The sequence below is a fragment of the Lathyrus oleraceus genome, chromosome 3 (genome assembly GCF_024323335.1).
Source record: "Lathyrus oleraceus cultivar Zhongwan6 chromosome 3, CAAS_Psat_ZW6_1.0, whole genome shotgun sequence".
Classification (NCBI taxonomy): domain Eukaryota; kingdom Viridiplantae; phylum Streptophyta; class Magnoliopsida; order Fabales; family Fabaceae; genus Lathyrus; species Lathyrus oleraceus.
The window spans coordinates 183,889,003-183,914,225 of record NC_066581.1 but is presented as its reverse complement, the minus strand read 5'-3'; the positions used below and the strand labels follow the sequence as shown (position 1 = coordinate 183,914,225).

General features: G+C 35.2%; 3 protein-coding genes across 6 annotated transcripts; 1 reads left to right on the top strand and 2 right to left on the bottom strand.

Annotated features, from left to right (window-relative positions):
• Positions 1-14,910: 14,910 nt before the first annotated feature.
• LOC127126133 (non-specific lipid transfer protein GPI-anchored 26) lies at positions 14,911-16,058 on the bottom strand. Of its 2 annotated transcripts, none has more exons than XM_051055004.1 (3): positions 15,462-16,058; positions 15,314-15,373; positions 14,911-15,224 (listed from the first exon to the last, which is right to left on the bottom strand). In XM_051055004.1, the coding sequence occupies exons 1-3, from the start codon at positions 15,796-15,798 to the stop codon at positions 15,073-15,075; spliced, it is 549 nt and encodes a 182-aa protein (XP_050910961.1). In that variant the 5' UTR covers positions 15,799-16,058; the 3' UTR covers positions 14,911-15,072. The 2 variants fall into 2 exon arrangements, with proteins under 2 accessions (XP_050910961.1, XP_050910960.1); XM_051055003.1 differs by having other exon boundaries at positions 15,314-15,379; positions 15,462-16,057.
• A 381-nt stretch (positions 16,059-16,439) lies between these two features.
• On the top strand, positions 16,440-20,599 carry LOC127126132 (uncharacterized). Of its 3 annotated transcripts, none has more exons than XR_007804914.1 (2): positions 16,440-17,390; positions 19,288-20,599. XR_007804914.1 is itself a non-coding variant. In XM_051055001.1 (2 exons), the coding sequence occupies exons 1-2, from the start codon at positions 17,300-17,302 to the stop codon at positions 19,556-19,558; spliced, it is 465 nt and encodes a 154-aa protein (XP_050910958.1). In that variant the 5' UTR covers positions 16,527-17,299; the 3' UTR covers positions 19,559-20,599. The 3 variants fall into 3 exon arrangements, 1 of the variants encoding a protein (XP_050910958.1); XR_007804915.1 differs by having other exon boundaries at positions 17,524-20,599; XM_051055001.1 differs by having other exon boundaries at positions 16,527-17,390; positions 19,185-20,599.
• Positions 20,600-23,921: 3,322 nt separating this feature from the next.
• LOC127130322 (uncharacterized) lies at positions 23,922-25,223 on the bottom strand. Its single transcript, XM_051059350.1, has one exon. It carries the CDS (start codon positions 25,221-25,223, stop codon positions 23,922-23,924), a length of 1,302 nt encoding a protein of 433 aa, XP_050915307.1.

Genomic DNA, 25,223 nt, shown 5'->3' with positions numbered 1-25,223 from the left:
CTGCAGATCATGTTAAGAAGATAGTCAGAAGTCTGCCAAAGAAATGGAGACCTATGGTTACTGCTCTGAAGCTGTCAAAGGATCTGAACAATATCAGCCTTGAAGAACTTGTTAGTTCTCTCAGAAGTCATGAGATAGAACTAGAGGAGGATGAACCTCAGAAAAGGAACAAGTCCGTAGCGCTAAAGTCCAGATCTGAAAGACGGAAACCTGACAGAACCAAAGCTCTCCAGGCAGAAACTGAAGATACTGACGACTCTGAACCTGAAGACTCTGATGATGAAGAAGAGTTGTCCCTACTAACCAGAAGAGTTAAGCAACTCTGGAAAAAGAGGAACAACAACTTCAGAAGACCAAGACCCAGAGGGGATCGATCAGAGTCAACTTCAAAAGGTAAAGCTAACAAAGATATTACCTGTTATGAATGTAAAGAAACAGGTCATTACAGGAATGAATGCCCTAAGCTAAAGAAGGACAACCCTAGAAAAGAAAGCTTCAAGAAAAACATCTTCAGAACAAAGAAAGGACTGTTGGCTACCTGGAATGACAGTGAATCTGGATCATCAGAATCTGACTCTGATGAACAGGCCAACGTAGCACTTATGGCTACCACATCCAGCAGCTCAGACGAAGAATCTGAAGAGATATCCTATGCAGCAAAGTTCAGACACCAGTCATGGTACCTGGACTCTGGATGCTCGCGACACATGACGGGAAGAAAGTCTATGTTCCAAAGTCTGGAACTTAAAGACGCTGGATTTGTAGGCTTCGGAGGAGATCAGAAAGGAAGGATCAGAGGCTCCGGAACTATTGGTAATGGTACTCTTCCCTCTATATCTGATGTTCTTTATGTAGAAGGATTAATGCATAACTTGTTATCCATAAGTCAATTAAGTGATAACGGTTATGATGTAATCTTCAATCAAAAAACATGTAAAGCCATTAATCAGAACGATGGCTCTGTCCTTTTCACAGGCAAGAGGAAAAACAACATTTACAAAATAAATCTTTCTAATTTAAAAGATCAAAATGTTAAATGTCTAATGTCAGTTCACGAAGAGCAATGGGTATGGCATAGACGCTTGGGCCACATTAGCATGAGGAAACTTTCTCAGCTAACTAAACTCGAGTTAGTCAGAGGCCTACCTAAACTGAAGTTTTCTTCAAATGCTCTGTGTGAAGCTTGTCAGAAAGGAAAATTTTCAAAAACATCTTTTAAAAAGAAAAATGTTGTTTCTACCTCTAAGCCTCTGGAACTTCTTCACATTGACTTATTTGGTCCTGTGAAAACAGCATCAGTTAATGGAAAGAAGTATGGACTAGTCATTGTTGATGATTACAGTCGCTGGACATGGGTAAAATTCCTAAAGCACAAGAGTGATTCTCACTCTGTATTCACTAGTTTCTGTTCCAAAGTGCAAAAAGAATTTGACTCTAAAATTATTAGAGTCAGAAGTGATCATGGTGGAGAATTTGAAAATAAAGATTTTGAAGAATTATTTGATTCTAATGGAATATCCCATGATTTCTCCTGCCCTAGAACTCCACAACAAAATGGAGTTGTAGAGAGGAAGAATAGGACACTCCAAGAGATGGCCAGAACCATGATCAATGAAACAAATGTAGCAAAGCACTTTTGGGCAGAAGCTGTAAATACAGCGTGTTATATTCAGAATAGAATCTCTATAAGACCTATTCTGGAAAAGACTCCCTATGAACTGTGTAAAGGAAGAAAACCAAACATTTCATATTTTCATCCTTTTGGATGTTCTTGTTTTATATTAAATACTAAAGAACATCTGAACAAGTTTGATTCCAAAGCACAGAAAGGTATTATGTTAGGATACTCAGAACGCTCTAAAGGCTATAGAGTATACAACACAGAAACCAAAATTGTGGAAGAATCAATCATGTCAGATTTGATGATAAGCTTGACCCTGAAAAGTCAAAGCTAGTTGAAAAGTTTGCAGATTTGGAAATCACTCTTGTAGAATCTGATAAAACTCCAGAAGCAACTGTCACTCAAAGCTCTGAAGAAATTAAATCTCCAGAAATCCCAAAGAAAGTCAAAAGTCGTATCAATGTATCTGAAGATTTGATTCTGGGAAACAAGGACGAACTTGTCAGAACCAGATCTACCTTCAGAACTTCTGAAGATATTCCTCTGGGACTAGTGTCTCTGATTGAGCCTACGTCTTGTGATGAAGCACTTCAGGATAACGACTGGGTGGCAGCTATGCAAGAAGAATTGGATCAATTCTCAAAGAATGATGTCTGGGATCTCGTTCCTAAACCCAGAGGCACTCATGTCATTGGAACCAGATGGGTTTTCAGAAACAAGCTGAACGAGAAAGGAGAAGTTGTCAGGAACAAGGCTCGACTGGTAGCTCAAGGTTACAGTCAACAAGAAGGTATTGACTATAATGAAACCTTTGCTCCAGTCGCGAGGTTAGAATCTATTCGTCTTCTTGTATCTTTTGCTATTAATCATTCTATTAAATTATATCAAATGGATGTCAAGAGTGCATTTCTTAATGGTTATATATCAGAAGAAGTGTATGTCAACCAACCTCCAGGTTTTGAAAACTCAAATTTTCCAGAACATATTTTTAAACTTAAGAAATCTTTATATGGACTTAAACAAGCTCCCAGAGCTTGGTATGAACGATTAAGCAATTTTCTTCTGGAACAAAATTTTATCAGAGGGAAAGTTGATTCTACACTCTTCTGTAAAAACCTTAATAATGATCTCATGATATGCCAGATTTATGTTGATGATATTATTTTTGGTTCTGCTAATATCTCTGTTTGCCAAGAATTTTCTAAGTTAATGCAGGCAGAATTTGAAATGAGTTTAATGCAAGAATTAAAGTTCTTTCTGGGAATTCAAATTAATCAAACTCCAGAAGTCACGTACGTCCATCAAAGTAAATATATTAAAGACGTTCTGAAGAAGTTTGATATGACTGAATGCAACTCTGCAAAAACTCCCATGCACCCAACTTGCATTCTTGAAAAGGAAGAGGTAAGCAACAAGGTTTGTCAGAAGCTCTATCGAGGTATGATAGGCTCTCTTCTCTATCTGACTGCTACTCGTCCTGATATTCTCTTTAGTGTCTGTCTTTGTGCCCGATTCCAATCAGATCCTAGAGAATCTCATTTAACAGCAGTTAAGAGAATTCTTAAGTATCTGAAAGGAACTCCTAACCTGAGCCTGATGTATGAGAAAACATCAGAGTATAGACTCTCGGGTTATTGTGATGCAGATTATGCAGGAGATAGAATAGAACGAAAAAGCACATCTGGGAATTGCCAGCTTCTGGGAAACAATCTAATCTCCTAGGCTAGCAAAAGACAGTCAACTATTGCTCTATCAACTGCAGAAGCAGAATACATCTCAGCATCACTGTGCACAACTCAGATGCTCTGGATGAAGCATCAGCTAGAAGATCTACAAATCTTTGAGAGTAACATTCCTATCTTTTGTGATAATACTGCTGCTATTTGTTTAAGTAAGAATCCCATTCTACATTCCAGAGCCAAACACATTGAAATAAAACATCATTTTATCAGAGACTATGTTCAGAAAGGGATAGTAACATTGAAGTTCATTGATACTGAACATCAATGGGCAGATATCTTTACTAAGCCTCTAGCTGAAGATAGATTTCTTTTTATCTTAGAACATCTGAACATTAAAAATTGTCCTGAATGAAGTATGGCTCTGAAAATGTAAAATGTGACTCTGATGTAAACAAATGTACTTCTGCCTCTGACTCTGATACTTCTACCAAGTTAAGAAGATATCTGAGTTAGAAATCTTCAGAAACCAATCCCTTGGTATTCCTGAAGATCAGATACATCAACACGTGGAGCTCTAAGCGTCTAACCCTAGAACTTCTAGACAGCTGTCAAAAGAATTCAAAGGTCAGAACGTTTGAGTTCACCTAGAGCAGTGTGCGTACTGTTGGGATTAGACATTCATTTATTAGCTGTAATCATTTTTCCCCCCAAACGTGCTATTTTGATTTTTGTGCTAACGCTGGAATGTGTGTCGTTTTGCATGTGTTTTACTTAGAGTATATAAACACTTTTCTCACATTTCACACTTATCACTCTCACTCACTCTAAAACCCTAAACCTCTCTCAAAGCATTCTCTGAAAGTTCTGCAATCTTCATCTTCTTCTTCACCATGGACGCTCAACAACAAGAAGTGTTTAACTTTTCACAACAAATGGAATCAAGTTCTACCGCTCAAACCTCAAACACTCAAACTCCAACGGTTACAGGCGTCACCATCACCCCTGTTTACAAAGAACCTCACGTTCTTGACCGTGAACGCCATATCAACCTTTCAACCCCTTTTGAAGGTTTGGATGTGTTGTGCGAATCGCTTGTTGATTTCGACAACCTAAGAAGAAATGGCGTTGATCTAACTGGAGAACTTCGTCAACAAGGGTGGGAAAACTATTTCCAAAGACTTTATGGTCCCATTTACCCACTTCTCGTCAAGGAGTTCTGGAGATTTGCAGATGCAGATGACAACTTCATCGTCTCATATGTTCTGGGGGTGAAGATTGTTATTACTGAAGGGTCTATTGCCTCTCTGTTGAACATGGAGATAAGTGGAGGAAAAAGGATTTACAACATCCCTCCTAGGTCAAAGCGCATTACTGATGTTATCAACCCAACAATCTTCAAACCCAACGTTGAAGGAAATCCTTCAAAGAACAAGGAGCTGCACCAGAACCTCAGAGTGTGGCTGAAGATTATTCTGGGAACCATTCACCACCGTCCTGCCTCTAACTCCTCTGACTACATCAATGCAGACCAAAAATGCATTCTGTACTGCATTCAGAAGGGTATAAAGATCTGCCTCCCCGCTCTCCTTTTCAGATATCTGAGAGATTCGGTCAGAGAAACCAGAAATAACATGAAGCCCAGATCCTACATTCCTCTGGGAAGATTGCTATCTGACGTCTTCATTGAGCATGGACTGGTAGACCATCTGGAAAAGACCAAATTGATGGATGATCTGGCAATAGATGTTGGGAAGCCTCTGAATGCCAGAAATCTCAAGAGTATGGGGATAATCAAAAAGATTCAAGTCAGACCCACTCTGGACACATCTTGGGATTGTTTGAAAGATCAGAGGAAGATGCCTCATGGCCTTGCCAGATTCTTCAAGAATGAACCCAAAGATGCTGTTGCTATCTATCTTCAGCGTCTGCTGGATGATGGTGTTGACATCTCTGATTTCAGCCTCGACGACTGTCTGGATTCTGAAGAAGACTTCGTCAGATACAAGAGAGGTCTTTCTGAAAAGAAGGTAGCATCTCAGGCAAAGAAGGCCAGATTTGGAGAAACTTCTGGAAGCAAATCTTCAGCTCCTCTGAATATCTCTACTGGTAAGTCTGTTCCTCCTGTTACCTCTAATCCTCTGATGGCTTCTTCTAATCCTCTCTCTTCACAACCTATTTATACCACCTCTGATATTTCACCCTCAATCACCAGAACCTCCCAACCTACACCAGTTCTAAATATAGCCCGTACATTCATACCTCCCTCTGAACCTAAACAAACCCACCAAAGCACTTCATCTTCATCATCCTCAGCACCAGAATCACCCCCATATGTTTCCCTCTCTTCTGACCCAGAATTTTCTGACCCTGATTCCCCAACCATAGCCACAATTTATGCTCATAAACTTGCTTCACAACAACAAACACAAACACAATCTGAAGCAACTTCACCTCCACCACAACAAACAACCACCATACCTTCTGAAAACCAACCCTCTGACCATCCCACTTCTGATATCAACCCACCAAACATCTCCGCTGAACCAGAACCAGAATCTGAACCTTTAGATTTAAACCCTCTTTATGCTTCACCCCAAACATCTGAACTTCAACCAGAAGCAGAATCTGAACCTCAACCTGAGTCAGAATCTGCACCTCAAACCTTAAATCTCAGCCCTCCAAACTCTCCACCTCATACCTCTGACCCAGAACCAGAACCTGACCTTTCTAAACCTACCCTGAAGGAAGCCATCTTGATGATTGCAGAGGCTTCAGTTCAAAAGGTCGATTCTCTGGTCACTAACTCTGAAATCAGTGATGATCCTAAATCTGTAAGGACACACTAGAACAGAGTCATTGGCTGGATGACATCTGAGGCCTTTAGACTGAAGGGCATCTCTGAACAAGTCAGAAATGGCTACATCAGAGATGCTGAGGCAAGACTCCAGGAGAGACTTGCCAGAGAAGCTGAAGCCAGAAGGCTTGAGGAAGAGAGAATTGCCAGAGAAGCAGAAGAAGCAAGAAGGATAGAAGAAGAAAGACTTGCTAAGGAAGCTGAAATCCTAAGGCAAAAGGAAGCTGAAGCAAAGGCTCTGGCAGATACAGAAGCTCAAGCTGCTGTTGAAGCTGAAGCTCAGAAGGCTCTGACTCTGGGGGAGTCCTCTTCTGTGATTCCTACGGTTCTTCAGACTCTGAAAGAACTCAAGCAAGATCAGAATGAACTCCGGGCCAGAATGGACAAGCAAGATACTGTCAACGAAAACATCCAGAGCATGCTTGCAATGTTGCTTCAGAGAATGCCTCCGCCTCCAAACCCTTAGGCACTTAGGATTTATTTTTTTGGCTTGCCTGTTGTCTTTGTTTTTGCTATCTCTCTGAATCTGATGTTTTTTTTTGTTGCCTTTGTGCCTCTATCTATGAATTCAAGTTTTTCTCTTTACTTATTTTCTACTATGTCTTTTTGATTCTGACAAAAAGGGGGAGAAGTAATTAATAGCTCTGATGAAAATATTGTCTAATACCTTAAGCATTCTGCAACATATTTTTTTCTATAAATAAAATTATCTAACTTGGACTTAAGAAATTGCAGAGAACTTCAGAAACCTCTTTACTTAAGAAACTCTGGTAAGAACTTCAGAACTCCCTAGCACTATCTCAGGGGGAGCTCTTGTCTATCTGATCTGATATTTTATATGTTTCATCTGCTAATTAAGATTGTTTTGTCATCATCAAAAAGGGGGAGATTGTAAGAACAAAAATTGTTCTACAACAGATTCCTTGATTTTGATGATAACAAAGGATGAAACCAAAAATGGCACCCTAACGAAAAGTTTCTAAGTGTGCAGGATTCTAAAGAAAGAAGGAAGGAATCTAATGATGTCATCAGATACAAAACAAGATCAGATACAAAATATCAAATGATCAGAAGCATCTGAAGTGGAAACAAGTTCAAGAAAGTCTAACTCTGAGCAAAACAGCAAAGTATCAGAAGCATCTGAACAAAAAGTAAGCTCTAGAAGTTCTGACTCTGAACAAAGCTCCAGAAGTTCTCAGCGGTATCTGAAGAAACCATCTGAACTCTCAAGAGATCAACATCAGAAGAAAGTTTCCAAGATCTCCAGAAACACAAATACTCTGAGCATGGAATTGCTAATCATGAAAGAGTAACGTTTAAGTCAAGAAAAGATTTGCAAATGGATTTCCTAATTGAGAAAGAGACGTTAATCTCCAACTTCAATAAAGAAAATACTACTTGTGGTAAGTAGTCATTTCAAGAAGAAAAAGTCATCCTGCAGAAGCTATTTATGTGATGGCGTAACTTCATCTCAATATCCACCAGTTTCAACTACTACCTCACTGATCTATATAAAGGATTGAGAATCAACTTTCAAAAAACATATACTAGCTAACAAGTCAGTAAGCCAACAAGCCAAAATTATACTGAAACACCAAGTCAAGAAAAACATTCTTTCTCTCTAAGATATTCACGAAGCTTTTGCTTATAACGTGAAAAACTCTTGTTCTTAACACTGTAATATTTGCTTTCTTAGAAGCACTCTAGATTACATAAATCTTTCATTTATTGTTTGTTGATTTCCTCAAGTGACTCTGTGTAGTCTGTATACTTGAGAGGGCTAAGAGATTTTTATCTTAGACGTTGTTTGTAATCTTTCAAGATTAGTGGATTAAGTCCTTGTTGAAGGCGAAATCACCTTGGCCGGGTGGACTGGAGTAGCTTTGTGTTATAAGCGAACCAGTATAAAATCCTTGTGTGATTTTCATTTTGAAAAGCGCTTATTTTTCAAAACAATTCAACCCCCCCCCCCCCCCCCCCCCCCCTTTCTTGTTTTTCTCACCTTCACACTTATAATGACCAATGAATATGGGGTGGGAGAAGGAGATGAAGATATATCAATGGAATCATAATTGATAGGGGTAGTTCCCCATAAAGCGACAATGCCTCCACTTAGACAATGAGGCATTGCCACAAGAGAAAATGATAAGAATTAGAGAAAATCCCTAAACTATAAATAGATTAAATTTATCGATAGAAGTAAAGCTCGAAGTAATCTTAGTATGAAGCTATCAAGATATATGATATTGGTACTGTCAATTCAGTAGAATGGTGTCGCAATATCAAGGGAATGTATTGAAAATAAAAAAGGAAGAGAGTGAAAAAGATAAAGTAGAAAGGAGAAAAAAATATTGAAGGGTTAAACCTCTATTAATATACAATTTAACTGATACAAAGAGCTTGAAGATTCAACAATTGATAATTGAAGAATCCACGAGGCCATGGAATGACCAATGATTGAATGCCACATCATCAGAACAGTGACCTATGGAGCAAGAACATATATAGTATAACTACAATTATGCGGTATAAATGCATGAATAATTTTTTTTAACATTCACGACATATATACTATAACTACAATTGTGTGGTATAAGTGCATGAATAATTTTTTTTTTAAAATTACTTGCAAAAGTGCGTAATTGATTTCAGAGAAATGCGAAAATTCTGCACAAATGAGATAATTTTTTATTATACATAAAAAGTTACATGGTCATTTTATATACACAAATGAGGCGGTGTGTCACATATAGGGGTATGGGTGACTATGGTTGTATATAGATTGGGTTGGACCGGGTTTGACCTAACCCGTTACCCAACTCATTCAAACTTCAATGGGTTGGGTTTCGTCTAACCCACAATTTCATTGTCAAAACATATTTGAATCGACCCGTTCATTTATGAGTTGAGTGAGATTGGGTTCGCGGGTTGTCTTTCAAATAAGAAATATAATTTTTATGATTCTTTTTTGTCGGTTTAAAAAAATGTAACACAACTCAATATAATCATACTCATTTATAACACCCAAATTCGATAAAAACACATCATATAATATCTAATAAAATTCATCAACACGACATAACATTTGATAATAGTATAAAATTCAACGAGACATGTTATTTCCATAAAATTAATAAGTTAGAATTGATACAAAAGAAAATAAGAAACAACGTTTAAACTTATAATTACATAAACTCATTAGTTTAATAGTATTATTGGCAGAGTGAGTTTTTTTTTTCGGAAAAAAATATGGTTATTAGTGAGATATTAATTTTATATTTTCATTTAAAATAATAATAAAAATAATAAGAAATTACTAAAGCTACATCAATGAGCTGGGTCAACGGGTCCGTGGGTTGCAAAACTCAAATCTGATACCCTAACCAAAAGTATACGGGTTATTGTGAGTTAGGTTGGGTATAACCGTAAATGAATGGATTTGAATAATTTATGGATTAATTCGATTTGGATCGACAGATTCGTGGATCAATCCGCACCATAAACACCCCTAGAGGTGACAAGAAAAAATCTTAGAATTTGTATCCACCGCCACACAACCTCTTTATTTAAAAAAAAATTGTTTTTCTGCCCCTACTTTATATTTTATTATTGTTTTATGGTAAGATATTATTTTACAACTTTAGTGAATTTAGTAATTTTGTTTCTATTTCTCTTTAAATTAAATATTTTTTTATTAAAATAATTTATTTTAATTATTTATACATCTTTCAATCACACTAAGACCATTTCGAACACGAAGTTTATGGTTTGTATATTAAAGATCTAACCTAAATTATAGCGAAATTACTATTGGGGTTTGTCCGGTAGAATTACCGTTCTTTAGTGAAGATCTTTTTCATAGTGCTAATATGTCGATGAGACTTGATAAATCTATATGTAATATGGATTGGTTCTCTACTTTCAACTAAACTTCTTGCTGCTCTTTTACCAAAGTAAGATCTGACTACTTTCCGTTGTTGCTTAATTTCAATAATTCTATTTCTTCTAATGCTTGTCAATTTAAATTTCAACGAATGTGGATTGCTCACCCTCTTTGTTTAGATGTTGTTAAATCCTCTTAGGTTTTAAAAGTTTCAGGTTGCCCTATGTTTGTTCTATCTGAAAAACTCAAACTCCTCAATAATAATTTGAGAATTTGGAACAAAGAAACTCTTGGTAATGTGCATCACTTAGTTAGTGATACCGAAGGTGAGTTAAACTTAGTTCATGCAAATATTCAATCTGATGGATATTCTGATAATCTTAGAACAATGGAAAAGGATTGCATGAACAAGCTTGAGGAGGCCTTGCATAAGGAGCATCTGTTTCGGAAGGAAAAAACTAAAGTGAATTGGCATTTGCAAGGTGACAGAAATACTAAATTTTTCCACAGGATTGCTTTGATTAAAAGTGCCACTAAAAACGTGTCTGCTCTTAACATTGATGGATCTCTCGTTTCTAACCAAGAGATTCTTAGCACTCGTGTGTGGTGGACCATTTTAAGAATTTATTTTCTTCTTCGGTTGGGAATACTATTTATTATGACCTCATCAAGGATATCATCCTTACTCTCACTAATCAGGATACCGATCAAAGGCTCACTAAAATTCCTTCTAATCTTGAAATTAAATAGGATGTCTTTAACCTTAACAAAGATGTTGTGCCTGGTCCCGACGGTTTTGGTGCTTTCTTCTTCCAACATTTTTGGGATATTATTCATCAGGATGTCATTATGGTTGTTAAGCGAATCTTTATCTCCTCTTGGATTATGCCTAGTTATAATTCTAACACTTTGATTTTACTTCCTAAAGTTCCTAACGTTAATTCTATTGAGATTTTTAGACTGATTGCTTTAGCTAATTTTAAATTTAAAATCATATCTAAGGTTATTGCAGACAGGCTCTCTCCTATTTTGCCTTCAATCATTTCCAATGAGCAAAAGGGGTTTGCTCAAGGGAGATGCATTAAGGATTACATAAGAATCATTTATGAAGCGATCAACTTGATGCATAAAAAATCTTATGGTGGTGATCTTGTTATGAAAGTGGACCTTAAAAAGGATTTTGAATCTATTAACTGGCTTTTTTTGTTGCAGGTCCTTAAACAATTTGATTTCAATCATACTTTCACAAACTGGATTTATAACATCCTATCTTCTTCCAAAATCTCTATATTCTTTAACGGGAAGCTCCATGGTTTCTTTGAGTGTGGAAGAGGTGTCAGATAGGGAGACCTTCTCTCTCCTCTCTTATTTTGCTTAGTAGAAGAGGTTCTTAGCATATGTTTAACCAATCTTGTTATCCAAAAGAAAATCAAGCGTATCCCGGGTCCTAGAGGGTTGGATGTCCAATCTCATTGTTTGTTTGCTGACGATGTCATGATTTTTTGTAGAGGTGAAAAAGGTTCCATAACTTCTCTCACCAACCTTTCTTATAGATATGCCAATTCCCTTGGTTAAATGGTGAATCCTCTTAAAGCCAACATCTTTGTTGGGTCTGTTTCTAGGGCTAAGCTTCACCACATTGCCAATCAGTTGGGTTTTAAGATTGGTCAACTTCCCTTTTCTTATTTCGGGGTTCCTGTCTTTAAGGGTAAGTCTAAGGCTAGGCATCTTAGGCCTCTCATGGATAAAGTTATTTCTAAGTTAGCCAAGTGAAAGGGTTCTTTTCTTAGCTTCGCGGACATAATTCAATTGGTTAAATCCTATGTAGCCTCTATGCTAGTGCATAGTTTCACCATATATTCTTGATCTAAGCCTTTGATTAAAGAGTTAGAGAGAAGCATTAAGAATTTTATTTGGTCTAGAGATCTCAGTAAGACTAAGTTGGTTATTGTGGCTTGGTCTAAGGTATGCCTACCTTTTGATCAAGGCGGTTTAGACCTTAGGTGCATTGTTACTCTCAATGAAGCCTTTAACTCGAAATTGACTTGGGATCTTTTGAGTTCCTCTGAAAACTGGGCTATCATCTTAAAAGCTAGAGTTCTTAGAGACAAAAAGCCTATTAAGTACAACATTGCTTCTTCTATTTTGAGCAGCATCAAACCTGAGTTGGTTTTGGTAACTTCTAACACCATAAATATTTTGGGCAATGGTTGTAACACTAATTTTTGGCTTGATTCTTGGTGTAGTCCTCCTCTTGTGAACCTTACCCAAAACTAGAAGAATATCAATACTCACACCATGGTTTCTGATTTCTTACACAATGGTTCTTGGAACTCTTCTTCTATTATTACTAACATGATTCCTAATTTGTGTTTGTTTCCAAGTCGGGTTGATATTCCTTTAGATAGCATTCCCGACAGTAAAGTCTGGATTCACTCTACTTCGAGAGATCTGACTCTTAAAGATGCTTATAACTTTAAATTTGATATATCTTCTTATTTCTCTTGGTCCAAGCATATTTGGAATCTCGATATCCCTCCTTCTAAAGCTTTCATAGTTTGGATACTGTTTCATAATAGGATGCCTATAAATGACAATCTACGGCTGCGTGGTTGTCACCTGCCTTCAATGTGCAATTTGTACAAGTGTCATCAGGAATCATTAAACCATCTTTTCTTTTATTGTTCATATGCTTTACATATTTGACATTGGTTTTTTAATATGATCAAGATCTCTCTGGTGTCTAACATTGTTAACATTATGGAAATTTGTGACAGGAGTTGGAGTCCTTAGTGCAAAACCATCATCCAAGCTTCCATAGTCCACATTACAAGTTGCATCTAGAGGACTCATAATCAGGTCAGATTTTATAACGGTTCCATCCATTGGAAGATGGCGCTTAACCAAATTCTCATCGAGGTGGCCTTCATAGGAAATATTACCTCAAAGATGGCTAGCTCATATATCCATGAGTTCACCATTATTAATTCTTTCAATGTTAAGTTGCATTCTCATAAGGATCCTAGAATGATTGAAGTTATTTAGAGACCTCCGGCTGTTGGTTGGCTTAAGTGTAACACTCACGACTCCTTCTCGACATATTTGGCTTCTTATGGAGGTTTATTCAGAAACTCTTCGGGTGACTTTGTTTTTGGGTTTGATGATAAACTTGATTGCTCCTCCTCTATTCAGGCTGAGCTTTTAGGGGTTACAAAAGCCATTGATTTTGCTTCTAGTTTCGATTGGAATAATATTTATCTTGAAATTGACTCTTCTTTTGTTTTGTTGGCTATTCATGATCCTAAGGTGGTCCCTTGGAACGTTAGGACCATTTGCATTAACTGTTTAGTCAAAATTATACTTTTAAGGTTTCACATTTCTCATTTTTATAGAGAAGGGAAACAGTGTGATGATTTGTTAGCATCTTTGGCTATCATTTCCTCTTTGTCGTTGACTTGGGACACGCCTCCATGGGCTCTTATGCCCTTGCTTGTGCACAACAAGTTGGGGCGTTCGCATTTCGTTTTGTTAATCTCTGAGAGGGTTTTTGTCTAATCTCACTCTTTTGTTTTTGTTGCTCCTTTTCTAATATATTAGTTTCTTCTAAAAAATTGTATACATTTGAGAAGTTTTATGAGTAAATGCTTACTACAAAAAAAGAATTGTGTAAAGTGTTCGACAAAAAAAAAATATATAAAAAAAAAAGTTTGGCTTAAATGCACTTTTGGTCCCTCTAATTTGGAGGTTTTAAAAAACTACTCTCCATATTACAAAATCAGTTATTTTAATCCCTTAATTTTGATGCATTTGGATTTTTGTGGCCCCCCTCCACTTTTGCATAGGTGGCAATGATGACTAGGATTTAAATTTTTTTTTAATTATGTAGAATCACTAGGATAATTTATTTTTTAATACTTTTTATATAATTAATTTACTAAATAACAATTTAAATTGTTAATTATGTAAAAAAGTATTAGAAAATAAATTATTCTAGTTAGTGATTCTACATAATTAAAAATAATTTTTAAATCCTAGTTATTACTGTCACTTATGCAAAAGTGAAGGGAACTACAAAAATTTAAAGACCATATATATAAACTAAGAGATCAAAATAACTTATTTTGTTATAGGGGGTCATTTGTTTAAAATATCCAAACTAGAGGGACCAAAAATACATTTTAATCAAAAAAATTAATAAATTATTTAATTAATTTAAATATTATATTCAATTTTCAATTCACGATTCTTAATTTGCTTTTAAATTGTAATTGTTAAAAAATTATATTCAAACTTTCTTACAACTATATTTTTCAATATATTTTTATATAATTTCTTATAACTAACGTTGACTCTATTTTTTTTTAAAGTTAAGTTCAATTTTATTTATTAATTTTATTTCATGTTAATATTAATTAAAATATTTAAATTAATATTTAAATTTATAATAAAATTAAATATAAATTAAATATTAATATGTGATATAAAATTATGTAATTTAATATAATTTTTTAAAAATTGCACCGTCAAATTAAAAATTAAATGAGTTGCTTTAAAATATCGTAAAGTTGATAAGAAATTATAGAAATTTTATTATTTGTAATAATTTCTTTTTATAACTAATAATATTTCCCCCTTCTTTTTTAAATTGGGTTCTTAATTGTGTTCAACCCTCATGTATGTGGTAAAGACCTAGTTAATAGATACTATATATGGTAAATTTGTAAACATTTTTTGAGTTTCAAAACCATAGAGACTTATCTCATCTAAACTTTTGTATTAAAAAAAATGATCTTGTCTATCAACTAAAAAAACCTAAAAGTAAATTTAAAAAGGTTCCCTAAATTGTGGATCTCGCATAAGTAAAAGTTGATTGCTTAAGAATTTTCTCCTTAATGTCATTTCACAAAAATTATATAGCACTTTTACATGATTATGTCTTCGTTAATGTGCAAGGGAGAAAAACAAAGGGTGCCTAAAAATAAGTAGAATTTAGACAATACTAATAAGGTTTACAAAAACATGCACACGCAACCTAAGTAGTGGTCATCAATATGAATGTGAACTTTGCAAAGATAACCAGAACAAGCAAAGAACATTGTAATTTTCCAGAACTTGATGATGTTCTATAAGACGACGATGAGCCACGAATACTTTCACTACTTCCAGTAGTTGATGAAAAACTCCCTGTAACAAAAAAGCATCAAATTGATTACATCTCTTATACCAGAAAACTTTTTGTTCAAGTTTTTAAGAATTTGTTTTTAATTTGATACCTGAAGGAGAATTCGGAATGTTGGAAACAGAAATACCCACAGGAGGAGAAGAAGAAGAAGCTGAACCTAAAATCACAATATAAGGAATTAAGTTTTTCAAAAATATTCATAAACAGACAAACAGACAAATATATTTAATAACTCGTACCGGTGCAAGTGTTGATAGGAGGTGTTTGGACATTACAAGTTGTTGGAAGTGCTAAAGCGCGAGTTTGATTGATGTTAAAACTAGCAGCAATAGACGAAGCAGCACCACCGTTAACAACCTCACATAGACACTGTGGTTGTGACCCCATAACAGAAGCAAGCTGTGAGCAGCAACCTCCGGAAGGAGAGGAAGTTTGTTCTGTGATGTATTCAAGACATGGAGAAAGACTTATGAACACATTAGTGCAACTTGAGTCAGTTTGTGCCACTGTCACACCCCAAAGAGACACTGCAACAAAGAACATGCTTAGCAGAATCATAGTGCTTCTAAATGCCATTGTTTTAAGATGTTTTAACAATAATGTTGTTGATCAAATATTTAAATGGTTTCTTTGTTGGTTTCTTTGTGTTTTTTTGTTGGAAAAGTCACTAGAGAATTGCTTGTGGTGACAAAAAGAAAGTGTGAATTAAAGTGTGAGAGCACTTTTTTGCTTTTCATTTATATTAGATTCTTAACAAAGAATTTGATTTAATAAAGTTGCCTGATGCGTTCTCTCTCTTGTGGTTCTTATCTTTTTTGCTTTGCATTTTGATTTGTCCTTAAGATTTGAGTCATATTGAGGGTATGGTGAAAATATATACAATGAGAAAAGCACCTATAAATGCATTTAGTTTTCATGATGAGTTTTACTTTTGAGATTGAATTGTGATCAAATTAGTGTTGATATGCAATGTTCATGATTTTAGTGCTACAATTATGGAGTAAGTTACTAAAAGGGGATTACAAAAACTAATGCTTAGCAGCGAAGGCATGTTTTTTTAAGCATGTTCCGTCTAACATGCAATACTTTATTCGAACAACTTTTGGTTTTTTCTGTTTTCCAAGTTTATACACACGCCAAAGAATACCAGGAAAAGGACAAAACAGTATTTTAGTTCATCCAATTACAGGATTTTTGTAATAGTTTTTGGAAAAAAATGGTTTGAATTTGATTTTTTTAATATGATACTAAATTAATGACATCACATTGAAGCTTATGAAGTCGCAATTATGATTGTTTTCATTGATTAGAGGAGTACCTCTAAAAAGATGAGCATTGATCACTATGACGTTCAAGTCAAATGAACGAGGTGAAACTTTACATGTATGAATAAGAAGATATATGGGTGTGACACGTGGTCACACATATATAGAGGGGAGAATTATAAATGTCTTCAGTTTGCCCCAACATATATTAACGATCTAGATGCAAGGATGGACAAGCTCGTGTATGAAGCAGGTAGACAAAGGTCCATCTGGTCATTAGTGGTGGTGCACCCTTATTAAATTAGGTTAGTCTTCATGAATTATTGGTCATCCCAGAACAATAGTCTCTCAAGTCCTTGCTATGAACTTTAAGGAAATGACTATTGATGTAGAAATAAGTAGGGTTGACCCAAAAACTGAATCATTGAAAGAATATGTCAGTTGAGAATGTGCTCAACTGGGAAGGCATTTATCGTGGCCTTGAATGGGAGTAGTTGACCAGGGAACATGTAAATTGAATGCACTTAATTCGGGTAGAACGTTATTGTGGCGATGATTTCCATGCACCACCACACGTAGAGTAGGAAGATGACGTGCCTATGACTACTTGAGTGTACTTAAGTGTAGTTGGTGTTCCAAGAATTCCCATGAACCGTTGGATTTGGCTTTTGGATTTCTAGTGAATCAAGATCGTTGATCAGGATAATCATTGTGTCTATGGAGTGGGAACTTGAGATTTTATTTCATTTTTTGACTTCTTCTTCATTCCTCAAGTGAAATCAGAGAGATATCTTTGTGGGTTAGTCACTTTCATGTTGCTGAGATTTCTGGAATTTGGATCAATTTGCTCGAACCATCTTGCATTTCACTTGAGTTCTTCGAGAATCATCATTAAAACACAAGGTACTTTCTTTTACTTTCATTGTTGATTTCTCACCTTTCAATCGTGTTTAAATATGGTAATCCTAGAAAACCCAAATTTAGGTATTATGCTTGTAGATCTTAATAACATAGAAATTAATGATGTTGATTCTAGCACTGAAGCAATGGTGGTTAATCCTGGGAATAAAGGGTTTTATCCCACTCATATCAAACCGAGGAAAGTATGGGCAAGTTTTATTTTCGGAAAAGTCAAGATGACGAACTTCGTTGTTGTTGAAAATTCGATGGATGACCCCCAAGTGTAGAAGATTGATAGGGATTTAGAAATCTAGTTCAAGCATAAGGTTATTGAGGATGAGGTGAGTTGGTGGTTGGAAGAGAGGTTCAAATGTTTAACTTTCAGAAGTAGTTTTTTTGTCTTTGAACAATAAAGAAGACACGATGAATAAGGTGTCACCACCAACTCTAGAACTTCCTTGTGACGCTGAGAACTATCCTTGGGTAGATGACAAGGTCCTGGGAATCTAGCCATTTTACTCTCGCAAAGATATAATGAAACTTCTTTGCCTAGATGTGGGTATGTCATCATAGAAATATGTGACACTCCCCATAAATTATTAGTGTGTTAGTAGCTGGCTTGATATGTGCAAATTTCATGTATGAGTGTTTGTTCTCCTGGATGAGGGTTACTCTTTCTTTCAATAACTTTGAATTTTTTCGATAGCCATTTTTTCTCTTTGAATAGTAAAGAAGGCATGGTGAAAAATGTGTCACCACTAACTCTAGATTTGCCTTGTGATGTAGAGGATTATCCTTGGGTAGATGAAGAGGTCCTAGGAATATAATCCTTTTACTCAGTTAAAGATAGAATGGAACTTCCATACCAAGATGTGGGAGTGTCATTAGACTAGAAGGTGATGCTCTTCATAAATGATAAGTGCATCTATAGTGGGTTTGAGATGTGCAGATTTCCCACGTATAAGTGTCTGTTCTCTAGAATGAGGGTTAATATTACTTTCAATAACTTTGAAGTTGAAGTTCTTAATCATCTCAAAATTTCCTTTTCACAACTGCGTCCCATAAGTTAGGTGTATGTAAAGGTTTTTTATTATCGGTATGGGTACATGAATAACTCTCATATGTTCTACGTGTTGATGAGGTTTAATAATCCTGGCCATCCTCAAGGATTGATCTCCTTGAATCAAGGTCGTAATTTTTTTGAAGTGTACATGGATAGCATCAAGAACTTCAAGAATAAGTATTACTATGTCGCCCCCATTAACCTTACTGCACATGAAAGTCTCTACAAGATTCCAACAAGGGCGCTTGATGAAGAAGATAGGGTGTCATGTGGATAAGCAATGGGATGATTTTGAATCCATAACGTATGAGGGTAATTCCTTCGAGATTCATATGAGTTAGGAGATAAAGGTAGGCCAATCTAGAGAGCACGACACTCCCCCTCCGCAACCTAGTTGCGAGGACAAGTTCAAAAAGTGGTGGTCTCATTATCCATGGCCTAGGGAGATACACTTACAAAAAAAACTATCCTAAGAGTAATATAGCTTTAAGAGAACCCTTGTTAGGTTTCGGGGGGCCTTAGAATGTACAAAGGAAGTTGATCATGACGGTTCCAACCCACCCTAAAAGAAACCTTGATATGATGACACTTGCCTTTTTCTCGAGGCAAGCAACAACGAGCAAAGGAATGAAAGTTTTGGTGATAAGTGTTTCCATCCTCTATTCTTGTTGTTTTATTTTCCTATTTTGTTGCTATTATTTTTGTGATCAAATGCATGTCGTACTTTCTTATAGATGGTATGGATAAACTAGATATTATAATGGTCATGAAGAAGAGAGAAAATGCTACTATGTCCCCATTAGTAGTACTGGTAATGTTTGTTGACATTGTTGATAGAGATGTCTTGGAGCAAGAGGTACCAATGGATGTGGACGTTAGCATAAAGGAAAAAGATACCACTAAGAAGGGACATGTCTTGAAAAAGGTGGATGCTAGGAGGAAGGTTGATGCTAGGAGGAAGGTTGATGCACTTAAAAAGGCTTGTACAAGGGCGGTTTCCAAGCCTAGCGGTAAGAGGGCTAATGCTTCAAAGGCCTCGAGTGATTTGTATAGTAGGACAAGGTCAAACAAGGCTCCCAAAACTGGCTTACCTACACTAAAAATATAAAAAGGACCCAAACCAAGATTCACTAGATTTATGGGAAATTATTTTTTTTCATAAGCACTCACCCATTTTCAACTTCTTCTCGCCTTCGTGAACAAAAGGCACTAGGCTATGAGGGATTTCATACACTTCGTCTCTGAATGTTTCTCTGAAAAATTCGCCAAGTTGAGTGGGACAGCTACATGTGAGATGATTGTGGAGGCACTTTATCACATGGAAAGACTTGTTAATATCAACTATTCGATAGCTGGTGGTAAGGATGAAGTCTTGGCCTTGGGGAAGCTATGCGGGGAGTGGAAAATTATGAGAACGGGGTTGGAAACTTCCAACTCAAATAGGGAGAAGGACCTTAAAGAGCTCGACACTGCCAAGAAGTTAATCAAGGAATACTCTAACATGCAAGCCAGCCATGATAAGCATTCCAAGAAGTTTTGAACTCTTTTTGAGTTGAAGAAAAATGGATGAGTTTTATGACCTTACCGGAAAGCAACGTAAATATATGGGCGATAAAGAGGTTTCCCTCGACAAGCCTCAATTTGCTCTGACCACTAAAGATAATGCTCTCTCGAGGGCTAATGAATCCCCCGCCAAAGTCCGAGAAGTTATGAATGATAAGGATGATACTTTAAATAAAGCTCAAGAAGCTCTAAGCATCAAGAAAGAGGCTACCAAGGAAGCCGAAGAAACCTTGAAGATAGTTGGGATAGAATGATAGCGCTTAGAGGCATATCCCGAGAAACAATGAGTCATTTGAGAATGGTTTGAATCATGTTGAGCTTATCCATCCTGAGGTTAAGATATAGCTAGCGAAATTTTGAAATGAAGTTTAAAGTGGCATTCTCTTTATATAACTGTCTTTGCTTTGTTATTTGTATAGAGTCTTATTTATTGTCTACAAAATGGGTTATGAACATTTATGAAATCAAATCTTTCTATTGTAAGAAGCTTGGTAAATATAGCAGTCCACTGATGATATGTATCAATGAACTATATATCTATTACACCTTTCTAAACATAATCTATGATAAAATGATGTTTTATTTCTATGTGCTTTATTTTAGAATGTTGTACTGGATTTTTAGTTATACAAATGGCGGCAGTATTATCATAGAAGATGAAGATATTGTTTCCACAAATATGGTAATCTTCCAACTGATATTTCATTTAGAGGAGTTGTGTTCAACATTTAGCAGTTGAGATTTATTCTACTTCTGTTGTGGACAAAGCAATAGTTACTTGTCTTTTACTAGCCCGGGATATTAGGTTTTCACCTATGAATTAACAGTTTTCACTAGTGGGTTTTCTTTCAATTTTATCCTCAGCATACTCAACATCACATAATTCAACTAACTTATAATCTAGGATTTTTTTTATAAAGACGTCATATATTAGTTGTTCCCTTTAGATACCTGAAGATGCTCTTAACAACAGTTAAGTGAGTTACCCTATGATTTGACTAAAATCTTACACATGAGCACACACTGAACATAATATCTGACCTGGAAGTTGTTAAGTAAAATAAGGAACCAATCGTACTTCTATACAACTTCTGACATACTTTGGAGCTAGGGATGCTCATGGACGGTTAATCTCCATAACCATAAATAATCTATATGTTATAACTGGTTATTAAAACCAATTGTTATAATCAGATTTCATTTTTGTAAAATGATTATAAACCTAACCGGTTATATCCATAACCAATTTTATAATTAGTTTTGATTTAATTTTTTAAAATTATTTTTTGCAAAAAAAGAAAAATTAAAAAAAAAATCTATTTGTTTTATTTTAAGAAAAAATATATATTTTCAAAAACTAAAAAATTTATTTATTTTTTTGGAAAAAATGTTTTTTTTTATTTTCAGAAAAAAAAATCTGTTTTTTATTTTTTGAAAAAAATATATATGTTTTTTTTTCACTTTTTTTTATTTACTGAACAAATATTTTTTTGAAATTTTTTTCAAAATAAAAAAAAAATTAATATGAATATGGTTAAAATCATATTAATAACATGTTATTAATTTGGTTTTTATCTTGGATATGGATGTTCAAAATATAGTTTTGGTTAAAATCATATTAATAACATATCTAAAATATGGATTTGGTTAAAATCATACTAATAATTAACCGGATTTAAATATGTATATGGATAATTTAAATAATCGATTAATTTGAGCACCCCTATTTGGAGTTTTCTTCTTCTTTGTTTAGATTGCATGTTGGATGCATATGAGTGGTCATGACTTTGTAGTCTTCAAGCTTGAACTTCTTCAGAAGTTCTTTAGTGTATTTGGACTGATGAACATAAACTCCATCTTTGCTTTGGTTGATCTGAATTTTAAGGAAGAACTTTAATTCTCCCATCACAGTCATCTAAAATTTAGTCTGCATAGTCTTAAAAAATTCTTTGCAAAGAGATACATTAGTAGAACAAAAAATTATGTCATTAACATAAACTTGGAAATCAAGACTTCCCTGTTCAGAGTCTTTCTGAACAGTGTTGTATCAACTTGACCTTTTTGAAAGCCATTTTCTACAGAAAATTACTTAATCTCTCATACCAAGCTCTTGGAGCTTGTTTGAGTCCATAAAGTGATTTCTTGAGTTTAAAAATAAAATATGGATGGACTGAGTCCTCAAACCCATGAGGTTGTTTACCATACACTTTTACATAAATGACTCCATTTAAGAAGGCACTTTTGACATCCATTTGATATAAAAAAATATTATGATTAATATCATAAGAGAGAAGAAGTTTGATCACCTCTAACCTTGCAAATGGTGAAAAGGTTTCAGAGAAATCTATATTGTCTTGTTGACTGTAGCCTTGAGCTACCAGTCTAGCTTTATTTCTTACCACATCTCCTTGCTCATTTAGCTTGTTTCTGAACACCCATTTTGTCCAATGATGTTCTTTTGATGAGGTCTGGGAACTAGATCCCACACATCATTCCTTTGAAATTGGTTCAATTCTTCTTTCCTTGCAACAATCCATCCATCATCTATTAAGACTTCATCAATAAAGTTTGGTTCTATCATGGATATAAGTCTCAGTATAGAGTGTTTCTTTCTGAATGCAAATCTTGTTTGCAAAGGACTATCCTTATTTCCAATGATAAACTCTTCTAGATGAGAAGACTTATACATGAAAGACCTTCTAGATTGCAAAGCTTTTTGAGAATTACAAGGAGCTTCTTCAGAAATTGCTTCCTCTGGTTATGTTTTAGAAGTTGGGATTGGTTCTGCATCACCGACTTCTGGACATATAGCATCTGAAGATTCTTCTGACATAAGAACTAGCACTGACAAATTACTGTAAAGGTTCGTTGCTATCAAATATGATATGTATAAACTCTTCAACCATTCAGGTTTCAGAGTTATACATATTTGTGCAGCTTCTTATCTGCATATGAGATTGTTCTATAAGGAACAATATTGTTTCAACAATGTTCTTCTAATAACCAATATGAGCCTGTTCGTCGGATGCATCAACTGAATGAGCTTCAGAAGATGGTTAGACATCTGAAGCACTGACTTCTGAAAAAACAAACAACTTTAGTCTTTCCAGTACCAGTAATCTTGCCTTATTGGTTTCTTTTAGATGCCACGTCTTCTTCCTCCTTCTGAGTTAGGATTTGGAACATAGGCTTTTTATTTTGTGGAATGTAGTAGTTAGCCATTGTTCTAGAACTAAGATTGTTGCTTTGTTCTTTCCTTTCAGCATATCTATAGCAAAAATAATTTCACTATTTTGTACCCGTACTCTTATGGGTCCTTTATGATTAGTTCTAACATATTTGCTTTTGTTTTTCACCTCTGCTCTCTTATGGAAAGGTTTAGAACCATTTAAGACTTTTGATTTAAAAGTTTGTTGTCTTAAAAGAGTCTTGACCTTATGTTCTGAACCTTTCAGAACCTTATGACCTGATGTCTTAGGTTCTGGTTTCTTCATAACCTTTGACTTTAGAGTCTTAGGTTCTGGTGACTTCAGAACCTTTGACTTAACAATACTAATATTCTAATTGGTCCATAACTTTAGCATTGTTAGAGTACGACACAAAATAAAAGACTAACCCTTTTTGAGTAGATTTAGAAGAAGAAGATGAGTCTGATGGTTTAATCAAGATTTCAGTCCTTGGATTAAAACACTTTTGCCAGCAACCCATACCTTCTCCTCTGCTTATACTTACACCATAAATCATGGATGCAAGTTTGGTTCTTTAAAGACAATATGAGATAAATTCTTGAAGAGTTATGTCTTGCTCATGAAGGGTTTTATCAGACACATCTTTAACATGAGCAATATGATCTCTCTCAAGAGCTTCATTTTTTGTTTTGAGTATATCTTATTTATTCTCTCAAAAGATCATATTGCTTCGTTAACATTCTCATATGTCTTGCCTTTTCTTGACATAAGATCTTGGATGGAGGTAATCAAATTAGAGCGAGATAGTTCAGAAAATACTGCATCATCTTCAGATTCAGAACTATAGTCTGAGCCAGATCCTTCTTCAGAAGATGTAAGAGCCATGAAATCTAGACTGTCATGTTCTTCATATTTCTCAAAATCTTCTTCATTGTTGAGTTCATCCCATGTTGCCGTGAGACTCTTCTTGAATCTTTTTCGGAATCTGTTCTTCTGAAAGCTTCCCTTCTTTGCCTTGTCCTTTTGCAACTCTGGACATTCAACAATAAAGTGATCAGACTTCTTGTAGTTGAAGAATCCCTTCTGATCATCTTTATTATCTCTAGAACTTGGTCCTCTTAATACATTGCTTATACCACATAATATGTTATTTTTCTTGACCAAGTATTGAAATCTTTTAATGATAAAGGTTATATCGTCATTATCTGAGTCTTCTTCAAAAGCTTCTGATTGAGACACTTCTTCAGATTTCCAAATTTTGGGAGCCTTTACAGATTTTCCAGAAGATTTCAAAGTAAGATACTTTGACTTCTTGAGAGGTTCATCTTCATTGAGCTTCATCTCATGACTCTGGAGATTACTGATAAGACTTTCAAGACTTAATTTGTTTAAGTCCTTAGCATCATGGATAGTTGTTACGTTGGATCTGAATTTGATAGAAAGACTCCAAAGAATCTTCTTGACATGGTCAGAGGTAGTATAGCTTTTATTTAGCACTTGAAGACCAGAAAAAATAATTTGAAACCTAGAAAACATGGTTTCAATGTCTTCATATTCCTTCGTTTTGAATAACTCATATCGCTGAAACAAAAGGTTAACATTGGCTTCCTGAACCTGTTGATTCCATTCATATGTAGCACATAGGGATTTAAAGATGGTCCGAGCAGTGGATTTATCAATGATTTGGATATACTCAGAATGAGGTAGAACATCAACCAATATGTCTTTTACTCTATGGTGTTTTCTGTAAATATTTTTCTGAGATGGTGTAAGAGACTTTCTGTCAGACACCATTCCAACACCATTAACTTGAATGTTAATGTCATCTTCCAAGATGTCCCAAAACTCATCATCAAGACTTATGATATGAGTGTACATCTTGTTTTTCCACCATTCAAATTTAGTAGAGTCTCCACTAGATGTTGAAGGTTTAACAACATAGTTATTATTTTCAGATGTACTTTGATCATGATTATTATCACCACGAGGAGAACCCTCAGTCAATCCAGATTCACCTGACAT

Excerpts from the sequence above, each read along its gene's own strand:
- LOC127126133 (XM_051055003.1), bottom strand. The coding sequence starts at position 15,798 with ATGGCATTTAGAAGCACTATGATTCTGCTAAGCATGTTCTTTGTTGCA. Across the intron at positions 15,380-15,461 it reads TCCTATCAACACTTGCACCG|GTTCAGCTTCTTCTTCTTCT; the intron begins GTACGAGTTATT and ends TTGTGATTTTAG. Across the intron at positions 15,225-15,313 it reads CATTCCGAATTCTCCTTCAG|GGAGTTTTTCATCAACTACT; the intron begins GTATCAAATTAA and ends TTTTTGTTACAG.
- LOC127126132 (XM_051055001.1), top strand. The coding sequence starts at position 17,300 with ATGTTGCTGAGATTTCTGGAATTTGGATCAATTTGCTCGAACCATCTT. Across the intron at positions 17,391-19,184 it reads AATCATCATTAAAACACAAG|ATGGTATGGATAAACTAGAT; the intron begins GTACTTTCTTTT and ends ACTTTCTTATAG.
- LOC127130322 (XM_051059350.1), bottom strand. The coding sequence starts at position 25,223 with ATGTCAGGTGAATCTGGATTGACTGAGGGTTCTCCTCGTGGTGATAAT.